At 38.1% G+C, this 20934-nt stretch overlaps 1 protein-coding gene across 4 annotated transcripts in view; it reads right to left on the minus strand.

Annotated features, from left to right (window-relative positions):
* Positions 1–4060: 4060 nt before the first annotated feature.
* The window catches only part of Vstm5 (V-set and transmembrane domain containing 5), a 47054-nt gene continuing 30180 nt past the window's right edge, over positions 4061–20934 (minus strand). The window contains exons 2-4 of one of the 4 annotated variants that reach the window (XM_004838042.3): positions 6602–6928; positions 6241–6381; positions 4061–4247 (exon numbers count right to left, since the gene is read on the minus strand). In XM_004838042.3, coding sequence (XP_004838099.1) covers positions 4231–4247; positions 6241–6381; positions 6602–6928 — 485 coding nt within the window. In that variant the 3' untranslated portion in view covers positions 4061–4230. Of the gene's footprint in view, positions 4248–4673; positions 6382–6601; positions 6929–8664; positions 8743–20934 lie in introns of those variants that run through there. The other 3 variants (XM_004838041.3, XM_087212287.1, XM_087212285.1) reach the window with 3 other exon arrangements.

The raw sequence follows: 20934 nt of genomic DNA on the forward strand, positions 1-20934 counted from the left end.
GCTCTTGCCTAGCATGTGTAAGGCCCTGGATTCCATCTGCAGCACTGAAAAAAAGAAAAAAACACATACACACCCATATACAAACACTGCATTTTTCTATCATGGAAATTAAAAAGAATTGGTGTAATCTTCATTAGTTATTTAAAATCTAGTGCTTCAAAAATTGTGGTGGCCCACAAAATTTGCCTTGGCTAATAGGCTAATCTGTATAGTTCTACTCACAAGTTTTTCACATGATTCTGAAGTCTCGTACTAGTATGCTAAATAACACATTTTCACAGAAGGACTACTTTTTGGTGTTTTTGGTTTGGGATTTTTTTTTTTTTGCAGTATGGGAGATTGAACCTAGCTAGGGTCTTTGCACTAAGTAACATCCCACCTCCTGGCCCCCTTTTTAAAAAGGCAAACCAAGCAGTTTCATTCATTAGTATTCATAAATACACAGCTGCTTCATTAGAGATTCCAACGTTTCTCTTCTGTCTCAATGTAGAATATTAGAAGGGCTTTTTGTATGTCACAGTATTGGAAGCAGATATTACCCCTGCATGGCTACCTACATTTTCCTGGTAGAAGAAAAAATTAGGTGAAAATGATTATCATATTTTCTCTCTTCCTTTTGATTGTATACAATGTAGTGAGTGACATCTGAAATTACAATTACCAAAGAAACCCAAGATAGTTGTTACTGGCAAATACAGCACAGTGAATGCTGCAAATTGGGATGTCATCAAAGAGGAGGTAGTAGAGGTTCATTTCCTTTAAATTTAGGTTTTCTAAAGTAACATCTAAAGGCATATCTACACAGCCATAGCACCAAAATCTGCGCACACACACACACACAACACCCCATTCATTATTTAAGGGCAAGCTCTCTTCATGCACTGAAGTGGACAAAGGAGCTTTTAGACAAACAGGCAACCTTCTATGAATGTGCTTTCCAGAGACTGGCACTTTTTCAGACATTTTAGGATCATTCAATTTAGCTAAAAGAACCCTAGCCTTTTAAAAATGTTTTATTTTGAGACAGTCATCAAATTGCCGAGGCTGGGCTCAAACCTGTGATCTTCCTGCTTCAGCCTCCCCAAATACTGGGATCACAGATGTGTGCCATGTTTTTATTTTTCTCTTTTTAATTGCTTTGGCAAGCCAATAAAAATTAATTACTAGAAACATGAAATTTTAACTGGATGTGGTCATACATGCCTGTAATCTGAGCTATTCAGGAGACTAAGGCAGGAGGATGAGGCTAGCCTGGCAAACAGTGAGACCCTGTCTCAAAAGCAAAAGGATGTAGTTCAGCAGCATGCATGAGGCCCTGAGTTCAATTCCTAGTACTGCAGAAGGGGGTGTGGAAACAGCTCAGTACAAGGCCTTGTTCAACCCTTGGAACCCCCTTCCAATTTTTTTTTAAGATATAAAAAAACTTTTATTTGATTTTCATATGCATAGTACTGCTATCAAATATAAAAATTTCTGAATGCTTTGTTTCTATGCTTATCCTTTCATAAATAAGTAAAAGCTTATGGATCAGCACAATAATTAGAATGGGTAAGGGCCATGCACAGATTTTATCTCCTGGTTTTTTTTTTTTGGTACCGGTGATCGAACTCGTGACCTTGTGCTTTTGAGGCAAGCGGCGGAACCACTGAGCTAAATCGCCGGCCCTCTCCTGTTATTTTAAACGCCATCTGAGCAGAGCAGATAACTGAAGACTGTCAAGAGCATAAGTTCTCCTTTCTCTGTTCAGTTATGTCACTGGCTAGGGAATAGCCATTACCCATCTAAAAAATCCTAGGAACTGAAGCAAATGCGAGAGAAACAACAGCTTAGTTTTTATACTAAGTCTTGCGCCTTGGGTTTATTTACTTTTGCCAGTTTGATGTTTCAGTCTGAATTACCTGGATCTGGAGGGATATGCTGTGTAACTAAGGAGACAGGAGAAAACCAATTACTTCGTTGACAAGTATTTAACAGGTTGGCAAAAGAGCTACATCTGGATGTTGGCTCTGTTACTGGCTAACTGTGTGAGCCTGGCAAGCTTACCTTCTGAAACTGTTCCCTTGCATAGAATGGGAGACAAGGACACCTTCTGAGCTAATCTCAAAGCTTTGGATAAGGTTGGTAATGGTGGTTTCTAACATGGTATGCAAATAAAAAACATTAAGCAACTGTGATTCTAAGAGTCAAGCAATTAGAAGATGGAAAAACAGTTAAGATGTCAACTTTATGACCAGGAGAAAGCATTTCAGAATGTCCAGTTTTCCCATTTATAAATGTTTTGTATATGAAAGCTATGAGTGTTTTGTGAATATAAAGACTGGGGTTTATTCCAGTTATTTTTTTAAAGCCGTGCTCTATGGCCTACTTCTCCCATTTATTTCTCCCTGCCTTTGTCTTTAATTTGTTCAGTTCTATTTCCCTAATCCTGTTCTGCATTGATGCCTGACATATGTGGTGATCACAAGTATTTGCTCTGTTTTCAATAAACGAGAGAAGTATCTTTTGCTTCCCTGAAAATTGGGTGCAAGAAACCTATGCCAACTATGTAAACTCTGAGGTTGGCAAGGGTAAGTGTTTCCACTTCCCCCAGTATCCCCCCACCCCCACCCCACTGTCAAAGATAGTGCCTTCGAGTTGCATCCCTGGGAGTCTGTCCTGTTATAGTAGGGCCCTCGCTCACACCTGGGCTCTCTCTTCTGCCTCTTTTCCTCTACCTATTGTTACATTTAATCAGCTCTTCTGAATGGTGCCCTCCCTTAGGCCTTGTCTCCGCATTTCTGCATTGGGCAGGACTGATCTCTCACCGCTTTGCTCCTCAACTTTGTGTGCTATTGCTTCAAATCAGAGTAAGCCTGAAGTGCTTGAAGGTATCCACCATCTTTTGTGGTGTGGGACTGCATAACTCTGTAATCATAAAACCTAGCCCCAACTGTGATTGAGAGTTAATGGATAAAGATGCTTGTTAGTTTTGGGACACTAGATAAAATCTGTAGCAGACCTAAAGTCCCAAACTAAACTACTCAACTCCTTGTCTGCCCAGAACTGATGTTCCGGACACCACAATCTATAGAACAAGCTGCAAATGTCTGCTGACCATCAATACGTGACAGTCGACCACTAACCTTTGTCCCTTTTCTTTAATTCTATATGTTAACTTCCCCCTCAACCCCCTATAAGAACAGCCTCGGACTCTGAGCCAGTTGCTTCTCTAAGCTACTTTGCTTTGGGAGTGCCGTCTGGCCAGACTAATAAAGGTCTGTTTTACTTTCCAACTTGTCCGGTGTGTTCCTTCCTGGGTGTTCTTCGCTGCAGTCAGCTCCTCAGAGCATTTGGTAAGGCCTTCGGTCTTACAGTGAGCTTCATAGGACTTGGGTTCTCTGCTCCCACTCTGCTTGCACACCCAGAATACCATGAAATGAGAAAGAACAACATATACCTTCTTGGATTCTTAGATGATACTCTCTGAGAGGACAGTGTTGATAAAGTATGTGTGTTATGCAGGGCAACTTATACACCACTGAACTTGGTGGTACAACTGTTACATCCTAGTCTTCACCCTGTTCCAGAAGGACAAAAGTCTCTATGGAGATCAACTAATATTCCAGAAGCACAAGTTTCAAACTGATTTTCTGGCTACAATGCAGGGAATATGGTGGTATTAATAAAGTACTGTTTTTCTGAATTGCTAAAAAGCATTTAGAACTAATGTGATTAGTTCCACTGTCATTTAAAATATGTGCCAGACCCTGGCTTTGTTGAGGGTTTTATGATCCTTTGCACTGAGTGGAACCATCATCCAAAGAATTCTTGGCAGGATTGGGTACACATAGAGACCAGGGCTTTATATTCATGTTTTATTTCATTCATTTTTTTAAAACAATTTTTTTCACAGCTTGAAACACAACAATTTTACACTGGCCAATCTATTGAGAGATTTAATATTCTCTCTCTTTTTTTTAAATAGAAGACAAAAACCTCAGCCTCTGGAATTTAAAAGTTAAAGAGTTTTTTAAATGCATAAATAAATCCTCTTTTCAAAAAAATAGAAACTTTGAGATTCTTTGGGAGCAATCTAATTTGCATCTGAGTTTGCCCATGGAGGCCTTCTCTGTATGTCCTTTTCCATTTTTTTTACGATGAAGCTTACTAGTCCTGACTGCTAACAAGCTGAAAAGTAGAGTTCTGGTGAGGAGGCATACACTCCAGCAGCTACCCAGCTCCAAACACATCTCATGCTGCTGGGCTTTCTGTGAGAAAGAGGAGAAAAACATAACCAAATCATCCTTGATCCCCTTTTTCTCAAGCACTCCTCACCCCGATTCTTCACAGAACACGTGGAAACTGTCTTGGCACAGGGCTGGCTTCTCTGGCTGCTGCCTGTGGAGGGAGTACAGGCATGCAAGTTTGCATGCGTGCACACAGGACATGGCCTGAGAGTATCTCCTATGTGTCAGGTGCCAGAGGTACATGTCACTTGTGTAAACTTTGCTCTTTTGACTTTTGATTCAAGTATGCCTTTGGAGCCCTTCTCCAGATACTGCTAGTTCCTGCCTGAATACTCCAAGTGATCCCTTCCTGTAGCTCTGGCTTTGTTATTTAGGGAAAGGCCTCTAACAAACTTCTCCAGATAACCCTTTACCTTCCACATGGGAAATGGAAAAGATAAGGACATCGGTGACCTGAAAGGAAAGAGAAAGAAATATTCTAGCACTTCTTCACCTTTACACATGTGAATTTTCAGTTGAGGCCTGGGAACACAGGTAGTGACCTCAACCTCCATCATAATCAGGGTAGTAACTTTAATTGTAGCTATGAATATTGGAGAGAAAAAAAGAGAACAAAAAACAAATTCATGCCTGCTTTTAGAGCTTGCCAAATGGAAGTTGGGATGGAAAACTTTTGGGTAAACATTGTGACCAAGAAATGGCAGCTAAAACCTAATCTCTACACTTAGCTGGAACCACAATAACTCAGGTCATTTTAATTTCCAATATTTGGTACAGTATTTTCCAGTACAGCTTTCTAGATCCTTGAAGAGTTCTCATGCTTTTCTTAAATTGCTCACAGTGCTCTAGGCATACTGTGTGCTTCTCTTGATACACTTACTGTGAGGTAGGTGATGGCCAAGTGTTCCTTAACCCAAGTAGGAGAGAGCAAGGGCTTGACTGGAGTCATGAAGTGTTGGTGACAGAGAGAGACAGATCTGAAGCCCAAGATTACTGATGTTCCAGTTGTACCACCCACTCTGCAGGCTCAGGTTCCACACAGGCATCACTCTGCCGGGAGGTCAGAGGCTGCCCATAGTGGAGATGAGCCTTGTTTTCTTCACATTGGCCTAAGGTTGGGCCATGAGAGGGAAAATGCAATGAATTTCACAACAAGAGAGGAAGAGAAAGCATATTGTCCTTATTCTCTGCATTCAAAGCTGGCCCCCGAGTATACTGAGCTCCTCTTCCTAAAGCTCCAAGGTACTAGGCCTCACCTCTGAGCAAATCACTACAGCACAATAGCATCCTCTCACCACCAAAGCTCTTTCTACCTCTGCTTCTGAGGCAGCAGATTGTCTAAATGCCTCAGGTTTTCTCAGGAGCTCCCATAGCAGTGGTGGTAGGATTTGAGAAAGGGGTTTGGAGGGTACAGTAGTGTGCAGAGCAGACAGGAGCACAAAAGCACAGAGAGTGTTCCAGGGCTGGCTGCACATCAAGAGTCCCTGACAAAGGGACTTCTCCAATAGGCCATGCCTGGGGTCAAAGCCAGTGTCATGAGCAACAGCTAGTGCTTGCTCTATGCCATTGGTTACGGGTTAGCATATCCTGAAGCTGTAGCCAAGCAGGGCTCCTGGTTGAAAGCCTCAGTCTCTCTTCTTCTTGAACCAGTGCAATCCCTAGAATTGATTTTGTCCAATCCATGGTCTCCAACTTCATGCAGTCAACTTTGTTGCCTTCAGGCTATCCCATCAGGAATGGGTTGAATGGCAGGACTACAGGAAGCTGTAGAGTAAATTGGCTGTGTTTTTCCTTTGGCTGGAAAATGTTTTCCTCTTGAGGTAGGAATGTAATTGGGCCCAGCCTTAGCTAACACTCAACATTTTGCAGCTCAATCTCCTCAGTTGTGCTTTCTGCAAAGCAAAAGTCAAGTCAACAAGTTGAAAATCAGCCATAAGGTATTATTGGTATAAGTAACATGTGTCACTTGTGACCTCAAACCATGAACAGATGATCACAAGACCCAGAAGGTTACCTTTAAGTTTGTGTCTCCTCTTCCTCTGGAATTTATATGCACACCTATTACAAACCCATATGAGGCTGATTAACACTGCGGCCACAGCAGCAAGTAAAGCAATAAAGACAGCAACAAAGTGGAGGTCTTCATAGCGGATCTCTAGAGGTGAGGAAGGAGAGAGGAAAGTAAAGTCTCTTTTAATATAGGGCCAGGGATTTAGCTCAGTAGTGCCGCCTCCTGCCTCGAAAGGGCAAGGTCCTCAGTTCGATCCCCAGTATCAAAAAGAAAAAAAAAACTCAAAAGAAAAAGAAATTAATATCACGACTAGGCCACTCATACTTACAGTTCAGAGGGCCCTGGGTCCCTGGGGCTGTCTTACCAGACACATGCAGCACGATGGAGCCAAACTGGCTGCTCCCCAGGTGCTCTGTCACGGTGATGACATAGTAACCAGAATCCCTCACGCCAACACTGAAGAGCTGGATGGAGCCATTGTCAAAGGTGCAGACTCTGTCCTTGTGGCTTTCAGAGATGTTAACCTGAGTCCCTGGTTTCCATTCCACGATCTTCTGCTCGCCCCAGTTGGATGTGTACTTCCATTCGATGGTGGGCACCCCGTGGCAGTAGTAGTCAACTGACAGCAGGATGTCTTCTTGTACAGTGGCATTGATGGCGGAGTGAGGAATGTACAGTGACACACCCTGACCTGCAAGATGGGGTGGTAAATGTTGGGCACGCTTTATGAACTTAAGTCAACTTATTTAATTCATTAGCTTATTTCACAAGCATTTACTGAGTGCCTATTATATGGCAGTGGCTTGAGGTTCTGGTGATGACACTGATTATAAGGTGGACAAGATACAAGTTTCCCTGTGTCTAGCTTGCATTTAGGGGAGACATACAAGGGCTCAATAAGCAAATGACATAAAATATTAGATAATAACAGTGCTTTGAAGGTGATGAATAAGGGTAATAGTGGCCAAAGAAGATGATACCCAACATTAGACGGTCAGAGAAGACCTCACTAAGGAAATGACATTTGAACAAAGACCTAAAAGTCAAGGAAGGGGAGGAAGAAGCAGCCTTGCAAAGAAAAGGGAAGAACAGTATTTCAAATAGAGGAAACGACAGATAAAAAGCTGCTCTGTGACACTGAGCATGGCTATGCTTGAAGGTCAGGAAGGCAGCCAGAGTGCTGAAACACTGGGGAAGGTTTAGGAACTGAGGTTAGGGAGCTGGACAGGAGCAGAGTCATGACATCAGAAACTCAAGGGCAGTGGGAAGTTGCAGGGTGGCTTAGGAAGCAGGGTGATGTTCCCTATTCAGTTGGGAAAGTCTGCCATGGAGAAGATACTGGGGGCTGGGCGTTGGGCACAAGTGTGGAGCAATCAGGTGGCTGCTACAGGAGATAAGAAAACCTTGGAGATGAGTAACGAGACGAGTATCTTGACACTTCTCCTAAGACCAACACAACTACATTATCTATCCCTGAAATTTAACTTTGGTGTACTATTTTCTAATACATAGTATATCTTCAAATTTCTTCAACTGTCCACAAAATGACCTTTCCTGTTTTAATGCAAAATTAAACAACAATTGCTGATGGCATTTGATTGTCATGTCTTATAGTTCTCCTTTTGCAAAATTTCTCTACCTCTTATTGGGGGGGCTGTGAGCTTTCATGACGATATTTTAGAATCCTATTCTAAGTTTATTTAGAATAGTGGCAAAAATATTGCAAAAGTGGTGCTTCCATGTTTCACCACTTCAGGAGGCAAATGTGGTGAGCTTGTCCTGTGGTTGGGAAGCTGGGTTAGATCATATGGGTGATGTCTGACATGTCTTTCCTTTTCCCTTTTATTGATAAATCATCTATGAAGTAATATTTAGAGACCATGTAACTAACCAGCAACAGTGGATACATAGTTTTTAGTATTTGCTAATGAGCCTCACTCATATTAGTTATTTCACAGATGGCTACAAAATGGTCATTTTTCAAATCTGTCATTCTTCTAAATTTATTAGCTGGCTTTCTGTAAAGAAGAACTATTTTTCTATGTACCTGTCCACCCCTTTTTTCCTTAGTATCTTTAAAACTCATGGATTTTTTTCTTATGACATCACATTCTATTATCATTTCTTTCTGAATTGTTCTACATTTTGCCAGCGGGATCCTCTTCAATACATTTATGTGTTCTTTGAAATGTCCTATTTGGTCTATGGCCATGCCACCTGAATGCACCCGATCTCATCTGAAATGTCCTATTGGAGTTTTAAGCATTTTCTTGAACTGATTACACTCAAACAAGGACCTTCTTGTCTTAAAGCCAAAGAATAAGAAACTGGGAAATTCTGGCATTGGGGCAGAATTACTTTTCTTTCATTGCTGAGACAAAATACCTGACACTCAAAGTTAAAGGGGGAAAGGTTTATTTGGCTTACAGTTCATAGAGGTTTTAGTCCATAATTGGCTGGCTCCAAGTCCGAGTGGCACAGCAGCAACAGTTCATGGATGGCAGTCTGTAGCCAAGCAACAAGAACAGTGGGAGGGGCATCACAGAGGAGAAAGCTCACAGAGCCCATGTGGTAACTAAGGGAACAAGGGACCTTAACAGTGTCTTTCTGCCCCCTTTATCTTATTCAGACTATTTAAGATGGGTAGCACTCACACTCTTAATCCCAGTGCCCTCGGGCCTAGCCCCACCATGAATCCATCACACATGCTAGATTCAGCCACCTCCAAAATAGCACCACTTCATTCTCATAAGGCCTTGGAGAGACATCTAAACACAAGCCATAACAAGTAGATGGGTGAGATCATTTTGAACAGGTATTGTTTTTGCATCCCATACTCACATCACTTGGTGTGGCCAGTAGCCCCACTTGTTAGCCATCTTGGGGGTAGAAGCCCAGGACAGAGTCATGCTGTTGAACTATGCACACATAGGAGCTCAATGAAAGACCCTCAGCCTTCTCTCCCAGTGTGGAATTCAAAGAGCTCAGCTTTCAACCTCTGCCAGAACTCTTCCTTGCAGTGATAGAGCGCTCTCCACCACAAGGCAACCTTTCTCTACTTTGGGAAGCTTTATTTACAAAGCTGCTCCCTTTGTAGTGATGTGGACTACAGAAGTTATATCCCAGTATATGAAGCCCTTCAGATCCTAAAGACCATTCCCTTGACTCCTTGGATCATATCTCATTCAGACCCTCAATATGTGACCTTCTGTTCCTTCTTCTTTTCTTTCTCCCTTTTTTTTTCTCCTCTCCCTCCTCTCTCCTCCCTTCTCTTCCCCCTTTTTCTCCTCTTATCCCTCCTTCTCCTCTTCCTCTTTCTGTGCTGGGCTTTGAACCTCATCACTGAGTTGTATCCCTAGATTTTAAAATATATATATATATATTTTAAAAATATATATGTATATTTAAATATATATATTTTGAGACAGGGTCTCACTAAGTTGTCCAGGCTGGCCTCGAACTTGTGATCCTTCTGCCTCAGCCTCCTGAGTAGCTGGGATTACAGGAGTGTGCCAACATGCCCAGAGGCACACAGTTATCCTTCAATACAGAAAAAAAAATCCAGACTTTAAGGCTCCTTCAATTAAAAAAAAAAAAAAGGACAAATTTCATCTCAGCCCTTGGAGGGCAGAACTCATGTTTTGTTTTGGTTTTTTTCATCCCTGTGTCCCCTGTACCCAGCACAATGCTTGGCACATAATGATTGGTCAATAAATGTTTGTTCAGTAAATGAATAAGTGAATGACCAAATATTTATAGAAATAAGAAGCATCAGCTGACCCTTGATAGGAATGGTGCTGCTTGCATGGTTTAAAAAATTAGGTACACTTAAAAGCTAGCATATAGGGAGGAAAGAGAACTATAGTTTAGTGTTTTAATCATTATATACTTTATAATCACTATCTCTTATTTTTTATGAGTGTCAATAACATGCTCACATAACAGTAAATGGCAAAGGTGAATTTTCAAGGTTGTTCTGCTTGGTTCCCCTGTCTATCTATCTATCTATCTATCTATCTATCTATCTATCTATCTATCTAGCACCTTCTATTTATCTATGTTCCTGATTTTTCTGACCTCAAATACAGTTAGAATAGTGATTACTATAAAATTTAGAGATCTAATGATAAATTTGTATCATAATCTCTGTGCAGTTCATGTACTGGCCATTACTCATGTTGGTCAAGGTTACTGACAGACTCATCTCCAACCCTTTTAAAAGCCTTGGGAGCTGGGCTTGGTGGCTCACCCCCACAATCTCAGCACTGAGGAAGGTTGAGGCAGGAGTATTGTCAATTTGTGCTCCCCTTGGGCAACTTAGTGAAAAAAGTACTCTATTTACTCTGTTTTTGATTTTGATTTTTTTTCTTTTATAGATTCCACATATAAATAAAACTGACCTTTCTCTGTCTGGCTTATTTCACTTAGCACAATATCCTGCAGGTTCATCCGTGTTATCACAAATGGAAGGATTTTGTATTCCTTATGGGTGGATAATACATGTATTCTATGATTTCTTTATGTATTTATCTATCAATGGACATTTAGGTGGTTTCCAGGTCTTGGCCATTGTGAGTAATGCAGTAACGAACATGGGAGTACAGATGTCTCTGTGACACACAGATTTCACATTGTTTGGTTACATGCCCAGAACACCTAGATCATATTGTGTGTAGTTATATTTTTAATATTTTGAAGAACTGACATATTGTTTTCCATAGTGGCTGTACTAATTTGCATTCCCATCATGGATGAAGGATTTGTTTTCTCCACAACAAAACATTTTGTTACCTTTTGTTGTTTTGATAATAGCCATTTTAACAGTTGTGAAGTGATATCTCATTGTGATTCTGATGTGCACTTCTCTGGTATTTAATGATGTTGAGTAGTTCTTCATGTACCTGTTTGATCATTTGTATATCTTCTTTGGAGAAATGACTATTTGGTTCTCCTGTCCATTTTAAATTATGTTATTATTATTTGCTATTGAATTGTAAGAATTCCTCTATATTGTATACTATATAACATATAAGTACATGTATATATAGTATATGTATATGTGTATATGGTATATATAGTATATGTGTGTATATATAGTATATTATATACATATATATATCTCACATACTAGACATTTGACATGTTTGCAAATACTTTCTTGAATTCTGCAGATTGTCTTTTTATTTTGTTGATCATTTCCTTTGTAGTGCAGAAGCTTTTTAGTTTGATGTTGTTTCATGTATTTATTTTTGCTTTGGTTGCTTATATGTACTTTTAATGTCATAATTCCCCCCCCCCCCATTGCCAATACCAGGGTCAGGGAGAGTTCTCCATCTGCTTTCTTCTGGAAGTTTTATGGTTTCAGGCCTTACATTCTAATTTTTGTGAGTGGTATAAGATAAGGGCCCATTTTCATTCTTTCACACATGGTTGCTCAGTTTTCTTTCCCCAATATGATTTGTGAAGACACTATTCTTTCCCTATTGTGTATTCAAGGTGCCACTGTCAAATATTATTTGAACATATATGTGTGTGTTTGTTTCTGGGCTCTGTTACGTTCCATTTGTCCACGTGACTGTTTTGATGCCAATCTCATATTGTTTTGACAAATATAACTTTGTAATATACTTTGAAATTGGAAAATGTGATGTCTTCAGCTTTGTTTTTTCTCCAGAATGAGACTGCTTTGGCTGGTCAGGGTTCCTTGTGGTGCTATGAGAATTTTTGAATTGTTTTTCAACTTGCATGCATGCGTGCATGCATGTGTGTGTCTGTGTGTGGTGCTGAGTATTTCAACCCAGATCCTCAATCATGGTAGGCAAGCACTATATCACTAAGCTACTCCTTCATCCATGTTTTCTCAATTTCTATGAAGAATGTCCCTTTTTTTTTTTGTATAGAGGAGCAGGCAAGTGTTCTTTCTACCACAGAGCTACATTCCAAGCCTGCCATTGGAATTTTGAAAGGAATTATATTGAATCTGTAAATTTCTTTGGGTAGTAGGCACTTTAACAATTTTAATTTTTCTGATCTATGACCATGGGATTTTCTTCCATTTATTTATGTCTTCTTTAATTTCTCTTTTCAATGTCTCATAGTTTACAGTTTACAGATCATTTATCTCCTTGGTTAATTCTATTCCTAAGATTTTTATGCTACTGTAAATGGGATTGTTTTCATTATTTTCTCAGCTCATTGTTAGTGTACAGAAAAGTGACCAATTTTTTTATGGTGTTTTTGTGTCTGTTTTTTTCACTTAACATTATGATCTTTAAAAAAACATTATGATCTTAAGGTGCACCCCTTTTCCTACAAATAACTCATTTATCTTTCTTTATGACAGAGTAGTACTCCTTTGTGCATAAATACCACATTTTTTAAAATCCATTCATCTGTTGATGGGCATATAGGCTGCCTTCCAAGATTTAACTGTTATGAATTATGTTGCTATAAACATGAGTATGCATATATCCCTGTAATATGATGTCTTTAACTCTTTTGGGAATGTACCTAGAAGGAGAATAGCTGGTTCAAAATTAATTTCTAGTTTTAGTTTGGGGACTTTTCATACGAATTTCCATAGTGGTTGTACTAGTTTACATTCCCACTACCAATGTTCAAAGGTTTCCTTTTCTCCACAGCCTAACCAGAATTGGTTATTAGTTGATTTCTTGGTAATGGCTATTCTTTCTGGGGTAAGACAGAATCTCAGTATTCTTTTAATTTGCATTTCTCTACCTGCCAGCAATGTTGAACATTTATCTTTGTATTTACTGGCCATTTGTCCTTTTGCCTGTGAAGTGTCTATTCATACACTTGCCCATTTTTGTTTGAGTTTTTTATTTTGGGGGTTCTAATTTTTTTGAGTTCTTTATATATTCTAGCTATTAGTGCTCTGTCTGAGGAATAGCTGGAAAATATGTTATTCCAATTCTTTAGGTTGTTTTTCACTCTGTTGATTATTTCTTTTGCTGTGCAGAAGCTTTTTAATTTGATGTGATCCTATTTGTTGATTCTTGGTACTATTTCCTGTGCAATTAGACTTCTGTTCAGAAAGTCCCAGCCTATGCCTATGTCTTCAAGAGCTTTATCTATTTTATTTTCAAGCAGGTTAAGTGTTTCTGTTTTAACATTTAGTTTTTTAATCCATTTGATTTTAGTTTAGTACATGGTGAAGGATATGGGTCTAGATTGAATCTTCTTCATGTGGATAGCCAGTTTTCCCAGTACCATTTATTAAAGTTTCCTCCAATGTATGTTTTTGGCTTTGCTGTCAAAAATCAAATAGTTGAATTACCCCTCTTCTAGTCCATTGATCTTCATGTCAGTTTTTATGCCAGTTCCATGTGTGTGTGTTTTTTTTTAAATCACTGTAGCTTTGTAATATAACTTCAAGTCTGGGATTATGATGGCTCCCATTTTGCTCTTGTTACCTAGGATTGCTTTTGCTATTCTGGGTCTTTTCTGGTTCCATGTGAATTTTGGGATTGTTTACTTCAGTTCTATGAAGAATGCTGTTGGTATTTCGATAGGGATTACATTAAATCTGTATAGCAATCTTGGAAGTATGGCCATTTTGACTACATTGGTTTTGTCTATCTCTATTTTCTGATAGGGTTGGCATCAATTCTTTATATGTTTGGTAAAATTCACAAGTAAAGCCATCTGGTCCTACACCTTTCCTTTTGGGGAGGTTCTTGACTACCAACTCAATCATCTTTCTCATTATTAGTCTACTCAGATTTTCTAATTCTTTGTGATTCAGTTTTGGTAGGCTGTATGAGTCTAGGAATCTATCAGTTTCTTTATTGGTCTTCCAATTTGTTGACATATGATTGTTCAAAGTAGTTTTTATGATCTTTTGTATTTGTGTAGTATTCTTTTTATTTAAAGTTTTGTTTGTTTCTCTTTTCTTTTAATCTACTAAGGGTTTTTCAATTTTGTTTATCTTTCCAAAAAATAAAATCTTAGTTTTATTGATCTTTTGTTTTTCTATCCCCTGTGTCACTTATTTCTGATGTCAATATTTCCTTCTATCTGCTAACTTTGGGCTTATTTTGTTCTTCTTTTTCTAGTTTTTGACATGTAAGGTATGTTGCTTACTTGACATCTTTCTTTTTTCTTAATATAGGCATTTATAGCTATACACTTTACTCTTAGAACTGCTTTTGCTACACTCTATAATTTTTTTATGTTGCCAGACACAATGATGCATATGTATATTCCCAGCTACTCAGAGGGCTTAGACAGGAGGATTGCAAGTTCAAGACCAGCTCTGGCAACTCAGTAAGACACTGTCTCAAAATAAAATATAAAAAATCTGGGAGTGTAGCTCAGTGGTAGAGTACCCCAGGTTAAATCCCTAATACTAGTTTTGTGGAGGATGTTATGTTTCCATTTTTGTTTGTTTCAAGATTTTAAAATTTCAGTTTTGATTTTTCCTTTGATCCATTGGTTGTCCAGGAGTATGTTGTTTAATAACCACATATTTGAGAACTTCCAATTTTCTCCATTATTGCTTTCTAGTTTCATACCACTATGGTCAGAAAAGATATTTGATAGGATTTAAATCTTGTCTTTCTTAAGAGCTGAGAAAAAAACTCCCCTAATCAGACAAACTAACCAGACATTTAACCATGTTTTAGGTCCAAAGTGTTTCTCTTCCTGTCAATCTACCACATGTAAGTAGGAATAAATATTCACAAGAAATATAGATAATATTTCTGAGGTTTTTACAGCAAACTGTCAAATGTTAAAAAATTTGAATCAATGAGTAACTATTTCTTCACCCTATGCCAAAATTATTCTGGAATAAGTCCAGAGAAAAACTAAAGCCTACACCAATAATTAGATCTGCTCAAATGTTCTATCCAAGAAAGTTGGTTTAATACATCAGATTTTATTATAAAATGAACCCAGGCACCCATGAATAAGAATGAGATTTGTACAAAAAAAAAAAAAGAGTGAGATTTGTGGCTGGGGGTATGTAGCTCAGTGACAAAGTAACATATACAAGGCACAGTAGTAGAATGCATGCCTAACATAGGCCCTAAATTAAAGTCATAGGGCCATTAAAAAAATATATGGACAAGGAAAGATGTCTATGGTGTTACTAAATTACAAAATAAATCTATAACTGGGTGTGGTAAACCCAGCTACACAGTTTGCAGTTCAAGGCTAGCTTGTGAAGTTTGTTAAGACCCTGACTCAAAATAAAAAAATAAAAAAAGTCTAGAAGACACCTCTGAAAAGGAATCATTTCACAAGGGTTTTTAAACACAAGCAACAAAGATACCTACATTAAGTAATCTTGAAATATCAACCCAGGAATTAAATCAAGGACAGTACCAAAAACAAAAATGAGAAGACACTTAAGCAAGGCACAAACGCAGGCTTCCACACCACAAAAAGGAAATTCTGGGGGAAATGAGGTGGAAAACTCTGGTAAGCAACCACTTGGACACCCTGAACTGATGGCACAGGAAGTAACAAAGCAGATGCATGAGGCTCTAGAAAATTTCAAAGCAGAAATAATCTCCCAGATAAATACAGACATGGTGAGCAGAGTGAAAGACATGATTAGAAGCTCTAGAGCAGAAACAGATAAGAAAATAGATGAGACCAGAAACATGCTGGAAGCCATGAATGCCCAGCATAAGAAAGAAATGGAAAACATGATCGCTCAACATAAGAAAGAAATGGAATCCATGAAACAGATTCAAACAGATATTCAGGAGATTAAAAACTCCATTGAAAGCATCCAGAGCAGACTAAGAGAATCTGAAGATTTTATTAGAATATTAATATTAATATTTATATTAGAACATTATATATAGAAGATAGATATAGATATAGAAGACAGGTTTGCGGTAAAGGACCATGAAAACAGAGATTTCTTAATTCTGATTAAGAATTAAGAATTAATTAATTCTGATTTCTTAAAGATAGTAAGGGACTATGAGAAATCAATCCAACAGCTGCTAGATGATGCAAAGAAGAATAACATAAGACTCATAGGAGTCCATGAAAAAACAGGAGAAAGTACAACAGGCATAAAAAAACTGTTCATAGAAATAATAGTAAATAACTTCCCAGACAGAGGTAGAGAGTTGGACATACAGATAAGTGAGGCATATAGAACTCCAACTGGCCATGACCAAAAAAAAATCTACACCTAGACATATAATAGTCAAGATCCCAGAAACCTAACAGAAGAACAAAATTCAACAGGCAGTTAAAGAAGCAAATCACCTACAAAGGAAAGCCCATCAGAATCACGGCAGATTTTTCAACACAAACCCTCAAATCAAGGAGAGCCTGGAGTGAAGTATTTCAAGCCCTAAAAGAAAAAACTTCCAACCTAGACTGTTGTATCTGGCAAAATTATCTTTCAAAAATTAGAAAATTAGATACTTCCATGACAAAGAACACCTGAGAAATTTCATGAACACCAAACCAGCACTCCAAACAATTTTAACCAATATCCTAGAAAAAGACAATGAAGGTCACAACTCCATGAGGCCCAGCAGAGACAAGGCACCACGCAAGGTAAGACACTAAAGTGAAAGGGGGGGAAATAAGAAAAGAGCCAACAAGAATAAAACATCATGGCAAGGATGAGTCAATATCTATCAATGTTAATGGCCTCAATTCACCAATCAAAAGAAATGGACTGACAGAATGGATTAAGAAGCAAAACCCAGCACTATGCTGTATACAAGAAGCACACCTAACTCAAAAGGAAATCCATAGACTGAAAGTAAAAGGATGGAAAACAGTTCTCCATGCAACAGGAACCCAGAAAAAAGCAGGCATAGCAATCTTATTTGCAGACAAAGTAGATTTCAAACCAAAACTAATTAAGAGAGACAAAGATGGTCACTACATCCTTGTGAAAGGAACAATCCAAGAGGAAGAGATGACAATCCTAAATATATATGCACCAAATACAAATGCCCCCAACTATACAAAACAAATATTAATGGACAGAGAAAACCAAATAAGCACTAATACAATTGTAGTGGGGGACCTCAACACCCCTCTATCACAAATAGACAGATCAACTAGGAAAAAAATTAACAATGAAATTCTAAGACTAAATGAAGCTATTGAACAAATGGACTTAATAGATGTTTACAGAGTGTTCCACCCCACAAAATCACAATACACATTCTTTTCAGCTGCACATGGGTCATTCTCCAAAATAGATCACATGCTAGCTCATAGGACATATCTAAGTAAATGTAAAAGAATCAAAGTTATCCCCTGTATATTATCAGACCATAGTGCAATACAATTGGAGATCAATAACATAAGAAACCACAAAACACCCACAAACACATGGAAATTGAACAACACCCTCCCAAACAACCAATGGGTCAGAGAGGAAATTAAAGAAGAAATTAGACAGTTTCTACAAGTAAATGAAAATGCCAGTACAACATACAGGAATCTGTGGGACACAATGAAAGCAGTTCTACACAGGAAATTCATAGCAGTGAATGCCCATATTAGGACAACAGAGAAAACTCAGTTAAATAACTTAATGCAGAACCTCAAGCTCCTAGAAAAAGAAGAGCATAACAAACCCAAAGCTAGTACAAGAAAGGAAATGATAAAGATCCAAGCAGAAATCAGTGCAGTGGAGACTAAGAGAATGATACAAAAAAAATCAATGAATCAAAGAGTTGGTTTTTTGAAAGAATAAATAAAATTGATAAATCTTTAGTCAACCTTATCAATAAAAGGAAAGAAAAGGCTCAAATACATGCAATTAAGAACAAAAAAGGCAAAGCCATAACAAATCCAGCAGAAATCCAGAGAATCATCAATACCTACTTTGAGAACCTGTACTCTAATAAAATGGAAAGCACAGAAGAAATGGACAGATTCCTAGATACATATGAATCACCAAAATTAAATGAAGATGATATAGAAATTCTAAACACCCCAATTACAATGAGTGAAATTGAAAATGTAATAAAAAACTTACCAACAAAAAAAAGCCTAGGTCCAGATGGCTTCACTGCTGAATTCTACAAGACGTTTAAAGAAGAACTATCACCACTACTATTTAAACTCATCAAGGAAATTGAAAGGGAAGCAAGGCTTCCAAATTCATTCCTGGAAGCAAGTGTTACTTTGATTCCAAAATCAGGGAAAGTCCCAACCCAAAAAGAAAACTACAGACCAATCTCCCTGATGAATATAGATGCAAAAATTCTCATCAAGATACTGGCAAGCAGAATACAGAGTGTCATCAAGAAGATCATACACCCTGACCAAGTCGGATTTATCCTGGGGATGCAAGGATGGTTCAACATCCGTAAATCAATAAATGTAATACACTATATTAACAGAGTCAAGGACAAAAACCACATGATCATCTCAATAGATGCAGAAAAAGCATTTGACAAAATCCAACACCCATTCATGACAAAAATGCTACAGAAAATTGGAATAGGAGGTCTTTATCTCAACCTGATTAAGGCTATCTATGAAAAACGAACAGCCAATATCATACTAAATGGTCAGAAACTTAAAACTTTCACACTAAAATCAGGAACAAGACAAGGATGCCCACTATCACCATTGCTGTTCAATATTGTTCTGGAAATATTAGCCATAGCAATTAGACAAGAGAAAGAAATAAAAGGAATAAAGATAGGAAAGGAAGAAGTTAAACTGTCATTATTTGCTGATGATATGATACTTTACATAGAAGACCCAAAAAACTCACTCAAAAGTCTTCTAGACCTAACTGGCAGATTCAGTAGAGTAGCTGGATACAAGGTTAACACTCAAAAAACAATAGCCTTTTTATATGCAAATAGCAGACCCATTGAGAGAGAAATTCGGGAAATAATTCCTTTTACAATAGCATCTAAAAAAATGAAATATCTAGGAATCAATCTAAAAAAGGAAGCAAAAGACCTCTACACTGAAAACTACAGTACTCTGAAGAAGGAGACTGAAGAGAATATAAGAAAATGAAAAGATATCCCTTGTTCCTGGGTAGCAAGAACTAATATAGTGAAAATGGCCATACTTCCAAAACTACTATATAGATTCAATGCAATGCCAATTGAAATTCCAACAATATACTTCACAGAACTAGAGAAAACAATACAAAAATTCATTTGGAACAAAAAGAGACCCAGAATAGCAAAAGCAATTCTAGGCAACAGAGACATGGCTGGGGGCATCACAATCCCCAACTTGAAACTATACTACAAAGCTACTGTGAGAAAAACAGCATTGTACTGGCAAAGAAACAGACCGGAAGATCAGTGGAATAGATTAGAAGATGCAGAAAAACTCCAGACATACTCAGTCATCTCATCTTTGACAAAGGAGCCAACCACCCTCATTGGAGGAAAGATAGCCTCTTTAATAAATGGTGCTGGAAAAACTGGATTTCAGCCTGCCAAAGATTAAAACTAGACCCATACCTATCACCGCACACTAAACTAAGATTGAAGTGGATTAAAGATCTAAATATTAAGTCAGAAACACTAAACTTGCTGGAAGGTAAGTTAGGTAGAACTCTTGAAGACATTGGCATAGGAAAAGACTTTATGAACAAATCTTCATTAGCACGGGAGCTAGCACAAAGAATCAACAACTGGGATCTCATCATATTAAAAAGCTTCTGCACTGCAAGAGAAACTTCCAACAGAGCTAAGAAACAACCTACAATGTGGGAAGAAATATTTAGCAGCTGTATCTCAGACAAAGGTCTACTATCAAGAATATATAAAGAACTGAAAAAAATCAGACCTCCCAAATTCAAAGACCCAATTCAAAAATGGGCAACTGAAATGAGCAGACATTTCTCAAAGAAGTAAAAACAGCAGGTAAATATATGAAAAAATATTCAACATCACTGGTCATTCAAGAGATGCAGATGAAAACAACACTGAGATTCCACCTCACCCCACAAAGAATGGCTGCTATCAAGAAATCAACCAATAACAAATACTGACATGGGTGTGGAGAGAAAGGAACCCTTCTCCATTGTTGGTGGGAATGTAGATTGGTGCAACCACTGTGGAAATCAGTATGGAGATACCTCAAAGAACTAGGACTGGAAGTCCCATTTGACCCAGCTATTCCCCTGCTGGGTATCTTCCCCAAAGATTTAAAAGAATCATACCACAGTGATATATGCGCACCTATGTTTATAGCGGCACAGTTTGTAATAGCTAAAGGTTGGAAACAGCCCAAATGCCCATCGACTGGAAACTGGATAAAGAAGATGTGGTTTTTTTTATAAAATAGAGTACTACTCAGCCATAAAGAACGAGAAACTAGAGACATTTATAGCTAAATGGATGCATATTGAGGCCATACTCGTAAGTGAAATAAATACCGAATAGTTTCTCTAGTGTGAGAAATTGAAAGTGTAAATAAAGATGAAAATGATTAAAATGAGTAATTGATAATTTGAAATAAGAAAGGGTCCAAGGGTTTGAGGATGGTGGAAGGGAAAGGGGAAAGGGAAGAAGAGAAAGAAAAAAATTATGAGAAAAAAAAAGGGGGAATCAAACTCTGTGTAGATAGCGAAGGGTGGAGGGGGTGAAGGGTGCACAGGTAATGGGAGAAAAAATAAAAACTAAGATGCATCATATTCTGGTACAAACACCCAATGTTAAATGTAAATGTATTTTATACCTAAAATGTACCAATAAATATATA

The sequence above is a fragment of the Heterocephalus glaber genome, unplaced genomic scaffold (assembly GCF_053883595.1).
Source record: "Heterocephalus glaber isolate CG9 unplaced genomic scaffold, H.glaber_assembly_v1.0 deba00001429, whole genome shotgun sequence".
Taxonomy (NCBI): domain Eukaryota; kingdom Metazoa; phylum Chordata; class Mammalia; order Rodentia; family Bathyergidae; genus Heterocephalus; species Heterocephalus glaber.